We start from the raw sequence: 16362 nt of genomic DNA, 5'->3' as shown, positions 1-16362 counted from the left end.
TAATAAGCTACTAAAACCTCAGGGCACGTCAACTTTATGGCGATTTCCAACCTTCTATGGAAACGGTGGGCCTTTTTATAGGAGTGTATGTTATTAATATTATTATCGTTAATGTGTATGTCGCCAACGTATTCTGCAGCGCAGTACAACGCGGGAGGGATGACAGTAACATTGTATGACAGAGGAGTACATAGATGTGAAGACATCTTACATAAATTCACATTATCCAATGTATAGAATGAAAGCCCCAGAGGCAATTAGCCACAGGGCGATATGGGACTGGGGATGACCCCGGATTCACCTCGGTCAAAGAGGCTGAAAGGTGATTGGTTTATGGGAAGCTGGTGAATTTAGGCGGGAAAGGTGTAGGTTGTTACCAGGCGGAGATAATGTAGGTGTTCAGGGATTGGTTGAAGGAGTGTTGCTAGGCTAAGGGAGAGGGTCACATGATTGGCTGAGGAGTGGTAGGCAGGGTGGAGTCAGGTTTGGGCGGGAACTTGGGGCTATAAATAAAGGACAGAGGCAGCAAGGTATTATCACTTACCTGTGAGGAAGACGAGGATTCCAACCCTCCCCTCTCCTACCTGCTGTTAATGTATACAGTATATGTACAGTACAGGCATACCCCGCATTAACGTACGCAATGGGACCGGAGCATGTATGTAAAGCGAAAATGTACTTAAAGTGAAGCACTACCTTTTTTCCACTTATCGATGCATGTACTGTACTGCAATCGTTATATACGTGCATAACTGATGGAAATAACGCATGTGTAACAGGCTCTATAGTCTCCCCGCTTGCGCACAGCTTCGGTACAGGTAGGGAGCCGGTATTGCTGTTCAGGACGTGCTGACAGGCGCATGCGCGAGCTGCTGTTTGCCTATTGGGCGATATGTACTTACTCGCGAGTGTACTTAAAGTGAGTGTCCTTAAAGTGGGGTATGCCTGTATATGTTATATTTATTAAAAGGGTTATTTCTCAGCATGGTCTCAGGAATGGTTACATTGTTGGTGGGTTATTTCACAGCGTATCATGTGTATCAATAGATTGACAGACATGCACCAACCAGATTCATGCGGCAAAGTCACCGACGGTGAAAACGCTACATTTTTAACCCGCATTTTTTTTAACAATGTAAGCGTTCCATTAAGGATACAGCATTTGTAAAATAAAAGAAATTGATCATATTTGGCCTGGACTTATTAACCCTTCGCAGGCTCAGGGAGCAGCCCAGCACCGAATGGGTTAATCGGAGCCATATGTTGCTTAGATACAATGTAGCTCCCTTATAAATGCTTCTGGCAGTGATGTTCGTTTGCTGGTTAGTGTGGGAAGGGCCGGAATAATACAATGGAACATGTGAATTTAACGACTCACTCAGGAATTGTTCTATGTGCCCAGCCCAACCAAAATCTATGCGGACCCATTAGCTGAACTAGAGACCCACAAGGCAGAAAGGATATTGTAAGCTTGCAGAAGCAGGACACAAGAATACGGGGGTTTATGATGGGGGCAATGTGGGGTGCCGCCATCTTTAAAGTTGCACGACAATTTCTTTGTTACGTACAGTGTGTACATGATCGCCCCTCGCATGTGTTGCTTTGTCGTGTGTGACACTTTCTTCCTCATCATTCCCAGGTTTACAAAAAAACAGAAGCACACACAGATCAGATAAATCACTTTGCTCATTTACTGTCTCAGCTGCACACAAAAAGCGTCCCAAATATACATGTATACCCCTCAAATTCTGTCCAAATGTACATTTATACCCCTCAAATTCTGTCCAAATATACATGTATACCCCTCAAATTCTGTCCAAATGTACATTTATACCCCTCAAATTCTGTCCAAATGTACATTTATACCCCTCAAATTCTGTCCAAATGTACATTTATACCCCTCAAATTCTGTCCAAATGTACATTTATACCCCTCAAATTCTGTCCAAATGTACATTTATACCCCTCAAATTCTGTCCAAATGTACATTTATACCCCTCAAATTCTGTCCAAATGTACATTTATACCCCTCAAATTCTGTCCAAATATACATGTATACCCCTCAAATTCTGTCCAAATGTACATTTATACCCCTCAAATTCTGATGACCTGAAGAAAATAAACCTCCCAAAAAACTGTATTTACAATGAAACGAGGTTAGAAAGGAACTTCCCTTTGGCTTAAGAAGTCCTGTCTATGTTGAGTTAATATGTGAAGTTAGGACTTCCCAGCCGGAAAGGCCCACGCTATAATACATTGCATAATCAGCCGGCCGGGAAGGGTTAACCGGTTGGGGTATCATAGGGGCTCATGTGCACTGTCGAAGTCGCCAATCACGCGGTTTTCGGGTGAAGTCACCCCATGGGCTTCCACTGGGAATTTTAGCCACAGAAGGCCTATCGGTGGCTATGGCAAATGCTGAAGTATAAGCCCATTAGGGGTAACAGTGAAACATGTCCAATATGTGAGTGGTTTGTGTTGAATTCTTGATTAATGTGCCATGTTTATAGTATGTACAAATGGAGACACAGTTTAGTTTTATACATAAAAATATATATATATTTATACTAGGGTGGCCAGACGTCAGTGCTTTTTCCAGGACGGTCCCAGTTTTTGGGATTGTCCTGATGTCTTTTTAAAAAGTGGCAAAACGTCCCGGTGTTTGCCGTTGGTACCTGCGCGAATGGCCCACACCGATCGCAAATGCACTGCCGCCTAGAGTCGATTGTGCATGCGCACCCGGAAAGAACCGATCCAGCCAATGCGATCTGCTCCTGTCGGATGCGCATCCGCGATGGGTGTGGGCCGTTCGTGCATACGCGACAGTCGCCCCAGGGTTTTTCACTGTGAATAAATGGTCACCCTAATTACACACACACACACAGTATATAGATGTGCGTGTGTGTGTGTATATATATATATATATATATATATATATATATATATATATATATATAAAAGAAAAAAGAGAAATGCCTGGGTGCACATGAACAGAATTAAGACATCTTAGAAAAAACAGGTACAGGCCGGTTATCAAAAAAGGTTTATTTGAATGGTCAATATTCAGAAAGGTTCGAGATAGAATGAAAACGTTGACAGTTAAAATAAATCTTTATTCCCTTTTTTGGAAAAAGACCTGCGAGTGCCTGATTTTTCTAGGATATATATATATATACACTGGACTAACACGGCTATTTCTGTTTTATATACCGTATATATATACAGGCATACCCCGCATTAACGTACGCAATGGGACCAGAGCATGTATGTAAAGCGAAAATGTACTTAAAGTGAAGCACTGCCTTTTCCCCACTTATTGATACATGTACTATACTGCAATCATAATATACGTGCATAACTGATGTAAATAACACATGTGTAACAGGCTCTATAGTCTCCCCGCTTGCGCACAGCTTCGGTACAGGTAGTGAGCCGATATTGCTGTTCAGGACGTGCTGACAGGCGCATGCGTGAACTGCCGTTTGCCTATTGGGTGACATGTACTTACTCGCGAGTGTACTTAAAGTGAGTGTCCTTAAAGCGGGGTATGCCTGTATATATAAAACGGAAATAGCCGTGTTAGTCCAGTTGCGATAGTTAATGCAGAATAAATAATACTATACTACTATACCAATACTATATATATATACACGCACACACGCACACACGCACACACGCACATTTCCACACACACACACATATTTCAACAATGGAGACATATTGGGGCTCATTATAGAAGTTTTGCTTTAGTCCTTTAAGTTTTATATATTGAAAAGTACACTGCCAGTATTGAAGAAGCTGGGCAGGGCTGGGCAGGGCTGGGCAGGGCAGGGCTGGGCAGAGCTGGGCTGGGCAGAGCTGGGAAGAGCTGGGCAGGGCTGGGCTGGGCAGGGCTGGGCAGAGCTGGGCTGGGCAGAGCTGGGCAGGGCTGGGCAGGGCTGGGCTGGGCTGGGCAGGGCTGGGCAGGGCTGGGCTGGGCAGAGCTGGGAAGAGCTGGGCAGGGCTGGGCTGGGCAGGGCTGGGCAGAGCTGGGCAGAGCTGGGCTGGGCAGGGCTGGGCAGGGCTGGGCTGGGCAGAGCTGGGCAGAGCTGGGCTGGGCAGAGCTGGGAAGAGCTGGGCAGGGCTGGGCTGGGCAGAGCTAGGCAGAGCTGGGCTGGGCAGAGCTGGGAAGAGCTGGGCAGGGCTGGGCTGGGCAGGGCTGGGCAGAGCTGGGCAGGGCTGGGCAGAGCTGGGCAGGGCTGGGCTGGGCAGAGCTGGGCAGGGCTGGGCAGGGCTGGGCAGAGCTGGGCAGAGCTGGGCTGGGCAGAGCTGGGCAGGGCTGGGCTGGGCAGAGCTGGGCTGGGCAGAGCTGGGCAGGGCTGGGCAGGGCTGGGCAGGGCTGGGCAGAGCTGGGCTGGGCAGAGCTGGGCAGGGCTGGGCTGGGCAGGGCTGGGCAGAGCTGGGCAGGGCAGGGCTGGGCAGGGCTGGGCTGGGCAGGGCTGGGCAGAGCTGGGAAGAGCTGGGCAGGGCTGGAACTGGCTCCTGGGAGGTCCGGATAACGGAAGGATTTGTGGTGTCATTTGGGACGTAGGATTCGTCATCAGAGAAGGTAAGAAGGGTGGGTCGCCGTGTCAGTCCTTTCTTTCATTTAGTAACAAAGGCGGGAGAGGGGGTACGGGGTATGATACCTTTTATTGGACCAATAAGAAGTTGAGATGTTACACACTTTCCAACCTCTCAGCGTCCTTCATCGGGTCCTAAAATGTTTGTTTTGATAAGTTCTCTCCCCTCGGTTTCCATGTTTTAGAATGTGCGCTGGTTGACCCGCATTCATTTCAGCTCCAGGGACCTACTAGTTCCTGAGATAGCCGGAACCGTCTCCTTTAGGGGAAACAAAATGGCGCCCGCATGACGAGGGGGATTTGAATATGCGGTGCTACCTTACCCAGTGTGTCTCTCGGGAAAAAGGGGAGAAAGGAGCTGGGGATGGACTGCACTTTTCCACAAAGGAGAACAGTACTTTGGGATTGCAATACTCAGCGGCACTATACACTGCTGATCGTTGATACTGAAAAAACCAGGTGGGTTGTTCCACCAGAGCAAAAGTAACCAACTCCTGTCCTCAAGCAGCCCCCAACAGGCCAGGTTTTAAGGGTATCCCTGCTTCAGCACAGGGGATTCAGTTAAAATGGCTGAGCCACTGATTGAGCCACCTGTGCTGAAGCTGGGATCCCCGTAATACCTGGCATGTCGGGGGTTCCTGGGGCCTGGGAGACGCTGCACCGGAGCACAAACTTCTGCTTTCATGCCGCTGAGATGTGTATTTGTAAGGAAAAGGCCGTCCATCCGGCATCAATATGATCTCCTTTCTGAGACCGACGAGCGAGTTAAACTAATTAGAGAGCCATGTGCTGACCTCACATACCCCTTAGGGTCGGGTGAGGTTCCTCACCGGTCACAAGTCACAACGCTGCTTCCCAACTTATAGAAAGAGACAGAAATCGCAGAGCTGGATCAAATGAGCATTTAAATACAATAAAAAGATGAAAAAAATAATGTTATAAAAACAATAATAATACATTTTACGCAGGTTGAAGGGGTCTTAGGTTCTCCGTTGGGAGGGTCTACTGCAGGGGTGCTCAACTCCAGTCCTCAAGGTCAGTTTTTCCGGATACCCCTCCTTCAGCACAGGTGCTTCAGTCATAATGATTGAGCCACCTGTGCTGAAGCAGAGATCTCCCTAATACCTGGTCTGTTGGTGGCCCTTGACGACTGGAGTTGGCCGCCCTTGGACTATGGGCTTCTAGCTGTCCCCCACTGTTCTCCTTCATTGGGGGATGAACCTGGAGGGCATCGGGGGTTAAACTACAAAAGGGTGGGATGCCAGAATGTTAACAACGGGGCAGGGTCTCTTTCATACTTTGAGGCACTCAGCTGGAAGCTCATTCACTCTGTTACAATTGTGTTTTCTTGCTACACAATGAGTTAGTCACACACCACATGGCTGAGCCATTATAGACGTCCCGTGGCTGGGGCATTCCTGCCGCCTAACTGCCGGAGTATAATACTTAAACGCTGCCCAAGTAACGTGTTATGTCCGACGTCTAGAAAGTGCTTTCTGTGCGTAGAACTGACCTACGTATCCACATGCCAGCAACCCAATCAGGCGACAAAGTTCACTTTGTACGTCAACTGATGTCCATTGTCCCACGCGTACAGCACCTTCTCTTTGGGATTGTAGTCTATCTGTGTGGTGAAGGCGTGCTCGTTGATGAAGGGCAGTTTGGGATTGGCTTCTGTGTCTGTGTGCGTGTCGTACGCGTACGAAATCTGCCCTTCCCTTTGGTTGTAAACATCCACGGCGTACAGGATCCCGCATATTATGAAGCAGTTTCCGTAGGAGTTGCGTTTGAGGCCCGTTTTCCACGTGGTCTCCTTCTTCACGGAGAGGTCGTTGGGGTCCAGCTTGCTAATGACTATGACTTCCTGCTGAGAGTAGTCATAGTCCACCGCTGGGTAGATGACCCAGAGGCCACTTTCGTCAACAGCGAAGTCGATATCCGAGTGTCCTCTCCACTTCCACGGCGTGGTGTCCTCGTAAACCACGTCGTGCAAGAGGGTCCACGCCGCCACAAACCGCTGCTTCAGGTCGTACTTGATGATGTTCTTGGTAAACGCCCTGTTATAGTAAAAGGCTCCTTGAAAGACCACGTGACCGGTCCCAATCCAGTTGTAGGGGACCTTGTAGAGGTTACTCCAACGGCCTGTAAACACAAACAGGATTTGATTGTAAAACCCCCTCCAGAGTCTCCCTCCTGCTTCATTTTACTGGGAGATTCTGTGCTGTTAGTGATTACAATGTATTGAATCACCGGGAACGTTATATGGGTGTCGCCACACAGCGTCCTTATTAAGTCAATGGAAGGGAAATGGTAAACATTATACATGATGTATTTCAAAATGCACAGCAAATTGTGCAGTGTTGGATTCGTGCACTTGTAAGACCTCACAAGTCTTCCGAGCATTTTAAGACGTCAAGAAGAGACGTAGGGTGTTTGGAAATGTCATGCACATCATCTGTGCAGAATGTTCCCGTTAACACTACCTGCAACACACCCGGGTCTACGCGGCCATACAGTTACAAGGATTATTCCACAACGTTTTACTTTGTGTTTTAAATATTGTTTTCTTCAAATGCTGCTGGTTAACGTAAGTAGCCTTTTAGTAATCTGCTCTATAAGATTCTTACGCTTGGTTGTTGTGCCTGAGTAAAGGGCGCAGAATCTTGGTGTAACCAGACTTACAGAATTTCGGGACCGGGACAAGCTGCATGACCGCGACAGGGGGTCTAATTCGGAAGCATGCACCCCCCGCACCTCCCGCAGTATAACCGCGGCAGCACCATCTCCGGAGATGGCTCCAGAGACAGTAAGCCTCGCTACGTGTGCAAGAAATTTGACAGGCTGTATATAATTCGTTTTTTTCATGAACAACAAATGATCACAAGTTTGTAGCTTTCTCACAATTAATTCAATGTCAAGTATGCCATAATCCAGGGGTGGCCAACTCCAGTCCTCAAGGGCCACCAAGAGGTCAGTCATGTTTTAAGGATATTCCTGCTTCAGCACAGGTGGCTCAATCAGTGGCTCAGTCAATGACTGAGCCTCTGATTGATCCACCTGGCTGAAGCAGGGATATCCTTAAAACCTGACCTCTTGGTGGACCTTGAGGACTGGAGTTGGTGACTCCTGCCATAATCCTAAATCCTAAAGATCGTGTCCATAGAGTTAAGTGTAAAAGGTCCCAAAAGTAATTAAGTGACTTTGGACACCTTTATGACCTGAGGTTTCCTACCTTGCATAAAGTTGTCCAGGTTTCTGAACTCAACCAGATTATTCCCATAGTAATAATTGGTGACGTAGATTCTCTCATCCTTGGCGGCGGGGTCTTTCATCCAGGCTCCCTCGTTACGCCCGTAGCTGTGATGTTTCTTCGGAGCCTCCACTGACGCGATTGTCCCCTCGCACTCGCCTTCTCTGACTGCGGAGGAAAGAGAGACGCCATATAACCAGCCATTCCTGCGGCTAATCCGAAAATGTCAATCCCAACAACCAGAGTTAGCAATTGGATGGAATAAAGTGATCGTCTCGTCTCCTCGTAACGCAAATTTCTAATCCAAGATGGGTTTAATCACGGGTTACACCACCCTGGTCCGGCCAGCTGGAGCTCGACGGGGTGTCGATATTGCTTTTGTATTTATTTTTTATCGGGAGTTCACCAGGCTTTACCCAAACAAGTCTATTTCCATGTTCGACTGACTCATATTAACATACATGGTATAATCCAATAATACGTCTGCTCGGATATAAAAGGTATAAACTATTTAGCACTTGGTCACATATCCACAAAAGAGTGCTTTATTACGCCTTTACTCCGATTCATATGAATGGGAGCTGAGGGGGGCTAAAGATTAATAAAATGCTTTTCCATATATTGACTTTCTATGAATGATGATGTTGACTGTTGCGCTTTCTTAGATCTGTGTGCAGACAGAAGGACCATACTTTGTCCAAATACCATCCAATACATTAACAGCTATCAAGTAGAAATTGTTCTATTGACCTGGGAAGCGTTTCAATGAATTGTGCCCAAATTTGCCAGTCTCTCTATTTTGTGGTTTGCTTATTATAACGAAGAATAGTTTATCTCTCAGTAACTCTGTGGTGGCGGAGACTTCTGTATCCACTAGTGGAAAATTACATTTTTAAATGTTTGTCCCTTCCCCCGTTTCCAAATTTGGCCCAAGGTTTGGACTTCTCTCCAAAACATTTGGATATACAGTGTTTACAGCCCCGGTAATGTGTTATTTCTGCACCTTCTTTGGATATTTGACAGCTACAGATAAGTCTAAAGCTAATTTTAGGAGATACAGTATATAGATTCCATGTAATTTGCATTTCTTGAAATATAGTTGATTGGATTATCTCCAATTAAATATTTTGCTTTGTGCGTGCTGTTACAACTCAAAGACGATCTTTATTAGGGAGACTAATTAAGGAGACGATTGACAGGTGTCGGAAAAGAATGGATGTTTTGTTGACCTGTCCAAGATTGGCGAGGGAAAGAAGAAGAATTTACAGGCAGCAGAAGGAGAAGAAGTTGTCCCCAACGCCAGGCCTTCTCCTGCCAGTTATCAGAACATTTTCAGGACAGCGTGACCACGAGAAAAGCCAGGGAATACACGAAGCGTTGTTATGATGTGAAACATCCCTTTTAATCACAGTTACTTCCCAAAAATGCTGAGATGTTTGTGGCTAAATGTTTGCTCTGGGAGATCAGTTCCAGAGTGGACGTAATCCAGTAGGACCCTGGTTCATCTCCCAGAGGTTAAAGTGAAGTGGATGAAAGTTTAAACAGTGAGCTGGGTACTCGTTGTCAGTAATTGCTTTCCCGGATGCACATCCATCTCCCGTTGGAATAGTATGTTTTCAGAAAGGATATGACAAGATCTTGACAAAGCACCAGAGCAGAATGTTTTGTACAACATGTGTAAGGAGGATTCAGCTGAAACACGAAATACTGAGGAGAAGGGACGTGTCTCTTATTCCTCGTCAATCCAGCTTACTTAAAGGCCAGTCGGAAACCTCTGTATACAGCTGGCTTAGTTCATTTAGTGCAGGAGTGGCCAACTCCAGTTCTCAAGGGCCACCAACAGGTCAGGTTTTAAGTACTGAGCCACTGATTGGGCCACCTGTGCTGAAAACCTGACCTGTGTGGCCCTTGAGGACTGGAGTTGGCCACCCCTGCACTAGGGGGTTATAAATCGTGCTGACGCTCGAGGCTCATTTACAGGCGAGAGAATAAATATTGTAAAAATTGGTTGAAAGTTTTGCTTATTCTCGTTTAAAGCGGTTTGAGAGATGGGCGGGGGGGAGAGAGAGAGGAGTGGGTGTGGGGTGAGAGAGAGGTTTGGGGGGAGAGAAAGAGGTGAGAAGTGGAAAATATGGAAAGAAGCTGGTGAGGAGGCAGGGCCGGTGCAACCACTAGGCGGCCTAGGGTGGCATATTTTTTTTTGGGGGGGGGGGGGTAGAGGGTGAAAGAAGATGATGGGGGCGAAAGAGGATGAAGAGGGGTTAACGGTGGTGAAAGGATGAAAAGAAGGTGAGGGAATGAGAGGAGGTGGGGAGGTGGAGAGAGAGTATTGTGTCGGGCCGGGGCAAGTTCAGCCAACATACAACAGGTGAGAGCGCCAAATACCCTTGCACCGGCCCCACACTGTGCACAGCACAGATCCCATAAAACATGTAGCATTAGCTGCATACCGAGGGCCCTACTCTGTCTTTCTTTAGATTTCATTTAATACGGTATTTTTAAGATCATCGGATAAGAGCACGATAATTAATGGTGTAGAATCCCTTTGAAGATACCATTCCAACTAGCAAAATACACTACACTGGAATTTTTTATAAAGTTGCGTGAATATCCCGCTAAGGAGAGCGATTCCACAGGGTGCCATTTTTAGGCCTTTAAATAAAAATAAAAAAAAAGTACATTTGAACGCGCAGATTCCAGGGGGGGGGGGAGCGTGAAATATTTGTTCGAAAGAAAAGGGTTCACGAGAGGGAAGATGAAGAGGTCATTTGTAACCCCCCAAAAATCGTTCTATAGGCCTACAAGGAGAGACTGCATAATTAACTCTGAGTAGCGGGGGTCCAAGGGAACCCCACAGCGCACTCCGGCATATCGAAACAACACAGGTGAGTGCACAGAAGAGAAGGTGTTTTCCCCGTCCGTCCCTCTACTGGCTAGAAAAGGAGTAGAATGCCCGTGACGTAGCCTGTATGTCATGGGGGGGGGGGATGGTGGAAGGGGGGAGGCTGGTGTGCCAGACCCTATCACATGGTGGCAGCTAAATGGTTAACGTGGCCTGTACATTTTAACATCATACCTTTATTGTATGTCTCTGCTTCAGACCCAGCAGAGGGGAGAGTGGTCAGTGGGTATCCAGTGGTAGAGGTTGTGGTCTCCGTGGTGGTAGGCATGGCGGTGGTGGTGGTAGATGGCTCTGTTCTCTCGGTGGTTATAATCCTTTCTTCCGGGAGGGATTCAGAGATTTCCCCCTCTGTTTTGGCATCTTGCTTTTCTATGCGCGAAGTTCCCTTCACTGCGCCCTCTAAAAATACAGAACAAGGTGTCAAAAACAAGTCCCCATGTCCCTCTCCGATCTGTTGCACGGCTCTTTCCCGTCTTATAAACAGAACACACCTCTTCATTGTCAGTGGAAACGGAGAATCGGGCGCCAAAACACCCACTCAGAGTGCAAACTTTGTTATCTTCTTACGGCAACTATTCCATCCTATATTATCTGCATCAGGTGTCAGAACCTTGTGTATCAAGCCTCCTCCGTTTGGCAAGCGCTTTCTACATCAGCAGAAAACCTGTCGTTTCTTGAAAATGCCTTCATGTGTTACTTCATTTGGAGTCACTTTTGAGCAGGAGTGGCCAACTCCAGTCCTCAAGGGCCACCACCGGGTCAGGTTCTCAGGATATCCCTGCTTCAGCACAGGTGGCTCAATAAGTGGTTCAGTCGATTGAGCCACCTGTGCTGAAGCAGGGATATCCTGAGAACCTGACCTGCTGGTGGCCCTTGAGGACTGGAGTTGACCACCCCAACCTCTAGATCAGTCAACACAATATCATTAGTTCACAAATGACAAAAGACAGTAGTGGATTCTTTGTTAGGTTTGGCCAGTGAATGAAACAATGATCGTGGCACTGAAAGCCATCACGTTATACATTGTTTTGTGTGAGTCTATCAAGTTCCTCTGGTTACATTTAGCATCATGTAAAGTATCTATAACCCTCCTGGTATACAGCAATATGTGAGTAGAAGTCTACGTGGCAAAGTGGAATATACCATAATATAGTGTAGGACTTGATCTTTCTTGATTATTACAGATCCAATACGCACGTTTCTAAGACCTCATTCATCTGAAAAAAATCTCTCTATGGCAATAAAAACACACAGAGTATTATTGGTCGAAAACACAAAATCATACTTTTTTTTTGGTCATTTAAAGTAATATCAATTAATAAAAAAAAAAGTGAACGCCTCCTGTAAATATGTTTTGAGTGGAAATGTGTGTTCTTCTCCAAATATAATAAATAATGTCTATAGATTGGTCAAGGTTTGGTGTGGGTGTGATGGCTTTGGTCAAGGTTTGATGTGGATGTGATGTCTTTGGTCAAAGTTTGGTGTGGGTGTGATGGCTTTGGTCAAGGTTTGGTGTGGGTGTGATGGCTTTGGTCAAGGTTTGGTGTGGATGTGATGTCTTTGGTGTGGGTGTGATGTTTCGAGTGGTTAAAGCCGGCGGTGTGACACCAAGAAGGAAGGTTTTGATGACTCCAACATCTGTCTGGAGGAGCGTTGTCACTACTGCACCACCGCATATAAAGAACATAACAGAGATGCCCTTGGCAAGTTAATCATTTTCCACAAATGTTGTCCCCACCTGAAGAATTTATTCTATGTTCCCTATAATTGTATGGGCAGTGGGAATAATAGTCTATGTCCGAGCTGAGTCAGTTCCAGTGGCCTGAACTATCCTGAAGTTAGGCAACATATTGCCCCTTATACTCTCCAGATATGTAGTGAACACCATGATCCCTTTTTAGCAGGGAAGGGGCTGAATAATAGGATGTTGCTTCAGCCGTAATAAAGTCCTAATAAGAAGTTCCATATGAATTGACTTTCCCATTTGATTTGATGCAGGGTGATAAGACTACAGATACGTTAATGGGAGACAGCTGTATTCGGAAGGGTTAATAAGAAACTCTTGAGTGAAGTTAGTATTCTGATGTGCATCTCGACTTCTATAATGAAATCAGCACAAATGTAGTGTGCCCCTCAGGGAAACAGATGGGGCAGATATCATCACCTTAAAATACCATCTCCAAGACCCCCCCCACCCCCCCGTCTTAGATAAAAGAAAAAGGCTGAAATTCCATCTGTCTCGTTATGTTTCTGGAAAGCAAAAGTTCTTCTCGGTCTGTCTCTCGTTAGGAAGGGACCTGAGGAAACATGAAACTGCACACACGTTACATCCCAGCGTTTCCCAACCTTCTCGTGTCCGGAGACTGGTGCAACATATTCTCTTGATTTTAAGGACTGGAACAGGTAAAAAACCCAAACCTCCCCTAAACACACATCCCCTCCAGAACTTTCAAAGTCTCCGTAACCCCGTTACGCTGCCCCCAGTGGACAGCAATACACAGTGTTTGACAAGGGGTGGGCAGCTCCAATCCTCAAGCCCCCCTCCCCCCCCCAACATGTCAAGTTTTCAGAGTAACCCAGCTGTGTAGCACAAGGGGCTCAATCAGAGGCTCAGTCAAAGACAGCCTCTGATTGAGCCACCTGTGCTGAAGCAGGGACTGATTGAGCCACCTGTGCTGAAGCAGGGTTATCCTTAAAACCTGACTTGCTGGAGAGACTTGAGGACGGAGTTGCCCACCCCTGTGTTAGACAACGGGTATAAAACACGTCACTTTCAGGCGACACCCTTATTGGACCAGTCTCTGCCTTCCGCATCGTCGCACTTTTAACAAGTTTCTGCTTAAAAGAAAATGCTGTCCAGAATCTATACTCGGCAACTCCGACAACTGCCCCCCTGTGATCTTCAGAAACATATCAGGCACACGGCTATAAAACTGCGCGGTAACATGATAACCCTGCTCCAGGGCCGAAAATATTACCAGTTCCGGGGCTGGTCGGCCACTGATTAAAGAGACTTCTTCTATGTTTTGTATTTGGAGAATGTATCCAGAGTCTTCAGGTGTTAGTAATGTGTATAAAAACCCAATATGAAATCCACGTAAAGCAGAAGAATCATCTCCTTCCTTAAATTCAAAGATAAACAGCTCGAGAGATGGATTGTGGGTTTCCCGTTCCATCAAAGAGACAAACTCCTGCCCATACTTTCATAACGGGCTCGCCTGCCTTGAAAATACCTTCTGTTCAAAATACTTGGGGATTGTTTAAACCTTAAAGGGGCAGACCCTCCTAGGACAAAGGGGAAACTAATTACAGTGGGGTAATAAGGGGTGTTACCTGGGTAACAGATACCTTTGTTACCCAAATCTAACACCTATAAGTATATTTCATTTATATGTTAAAGTGACACTTGGGAGGGGTGTTATTTCCTCTGGCTGCTCCCTCTTGTGCAGGGTTGCCACCACTCCAGGTTTTACCCGGAAACTACGGGTTTTGGCCACGTATCTCCGGGCTACGGGCTTACCTAGTAAACCTGCGGGCGGCGGCGGCGGCCTCCCGGAAATCTCCCCCTTCAACTGCTGCCAAAATGGCTGCGCAGCGTCAAATTGCGCCGCGTTGCCATGCCAACGGGAACGCTATGGGACAGCATCCCGTGCCGCCCGTGCCCATGACAACGTGACGTCTCGTGACGCCTAGATGTCATGTAACGTCCCATTGTCATGGCAACGCAGCACCATTTACCGCCACGCATATTGATGGGAGTTGTTGGGGGAGATGTCCAGCGGATAGCAGGAGACGGCGCTGAAGGTAAGCGCTACATTTAAAATCTCCAGGTTGGTCTTCAGTAGAAGGTGGCAACCCTGCTCTTGTGTGATGTCACTGTTGTGATGTCACTGTGTCATCAACAAGTGCTTGGAGAATCAGAGTCCCCCTCCTCCCCACCTCCCCTTATCTTTATTGTGTCTCTGATAAGGACAAACACTGGGTGGGGATAAGGACAAACACTCCCCCGTTCAGAGCCCCCCTAAGAAATGCTGCGGCTGCCTGCAAGGGGTTTCATCCTCAGCTCAGCCAAAGTTTCTAACAAATGAAATACAGAAGATCCCACCCTGGCACAGGATTGTGTTTAAGGTATAATTGGGATTAGCAGCTTTAAATTGTTTTAAAAATTTAGCCTGGAGGCTCACGCTGTTAATTATTTGCTGGTCTCTCATCCCGAAAAGACACAAACGCAGGAATGTTCTATCTTATGAAATTCAAAGCAGCCTTGGCCAATGTTTTATTCATTTCCCACATATTTAACAGCAAATAATCATTTCAAATGCAGCGCAGCAGACGCCCGTCGGGACGCCAGGATAAAGTCTTCCGAGGAACCACATGTTTTGTTACTCAAGCTTTGCGCCTTCGTTTGTTTTGGCTATTCCTAGTATGATGAAATGTTCTGGTTTTGGGACACTGAGAGCCTTTGGTAGGCAAATTTTACCAAGCTATTTCTCTTTGCACGCTTAGTTAGTGCAGGGGGGCTCAACGCCTGTCCTCACCCCCCCAACAGGTCAGGTTTTAAGGATATCCCAGCTTCAGCACAGGTGGCTCAACCAGAGGCTCAGTCTTCTGAGCCTCTGGCTGAGCTACCTGTGTTGAAGCAGGGACCGATTGAGCCACTTGTGTTGAAGCAGAGACCGATTGAGTCACCTGTGCTGAAGCAGGGATATCCTAAAAACCTGACCTGTTGGGAGGGGTGGGGGCTTAAGGACTGGAATTGAGCACCCCTGCGTTAGTGAACTGCAGGCAAGGCTAAGCCCTTCAGAGGAGAAGAGATGGGGCATGTCAACGTCCAGGAATAAGTGATAACTGCTCATCCTAAACCGGAATGTCCTGCTCCAATAAATGAAACCCAACTGGTTTGCGGATGAAACACTTATTATTAGCTCTATCAGCTCAGCCTCACTATGCTTCTTAATGCTGATATCCGTCTCCCACCCTACTGGAGACCTCATATCCCCCAACCCTCTTCTCTCCCCGCTTACACCTATCTTCAGCCCTCTCTTTCTTGGTTGTGTGCTTCTTCACAGTCCTCTTTCTTTATTGTACATCCCGTCCAGAAGTTTCCATACCCACCAACCTTCTCTGCTGTGCTAGGAGGTGCGTACGATCTCCTGGGGTCCACCTCCATCCTGTGGACCACCATTTACACAACGCCACTGTAGAACGGTTTGGTTGTCAATAACAAATGAACTTATTTATAGATAAGTAGTGCGACTGCAGCTCGGAAACAAACTGCCTTCCAGTGAGTGAGGTTCCCTTCCAGTGAGTGAGGTTCCCTTGCAGTGCGTGAGGTTCCCTTGCAGTGAGGGACACTCACACGGAGTATGAAGACACACTGAGGAGCACTCTGCCATGGAAGATTCCATGTGAATGGAGACATGGCAAGCTGTTTGGTGTACTGTACTTAACAAGTTAGTTGGGGTGTTATCATTAAAGATATCCTACTCAATGGATAAGTTTGTTCCTGTGGGCACAGAATAATAACGTGCAGTGTTCCCTCTCTGAAGGCCCATGTACAAATCCGCCCACCGGCAGCCACCCACAGCCATCTGCTCACCTGCAGCCGAC

At 46.9% G+C, this 16362-nt stretch overlaps 1 protein-coding gene across 1 annotated transcript in view; it reads right to left on the bottom strand.

Moving 5' to 3' along the window:
• Positions 1-5488: 5488 nt before the first annotated feature.
• Positions 5489-16362, bottom strand: part of OLFML2A (olfactomedin like 2A) — a 45444-nt gene continuing 34570 nt past the window's right edge. The window contains exons 6-8 of the mRNA XM_075584454.1: positions 10927-11151; positions 7833-8018; positions 5489-6742 (exon numbers count right to left, since the gene is read on the bottom strand). Coding sequence (XP_075440569.1) covers positions 6141-6742; positions 7833-8018; positions 10927-11151 — 1013 coding nt within the window. The 3' untranslated portion in view covers positions 5489-6140. The remainder of the gene's footprint in view (positions 6743-7832; positions 8019-10926; positions 11152-16362) is intronic.

Source organism: Ascaphus truei, unplaced genomic scaffold, assembly GCF_040206685.1.
Source record: "Ascaphus truei isolate aAscTru1 unplaced genomic scaffold, aAscTru1.hap1 HAP1_SCAFFOLD_596, whole genome shotgun sequence".
NCBI lineage: Eukaryota > Metazoa > Chordata > Amphibia > Anura > Ascaphidae > Ascaphus > Ascaphus truei.
This window is presented reverse-complemented; position numbering and strand designations above follow the sequence as displayed.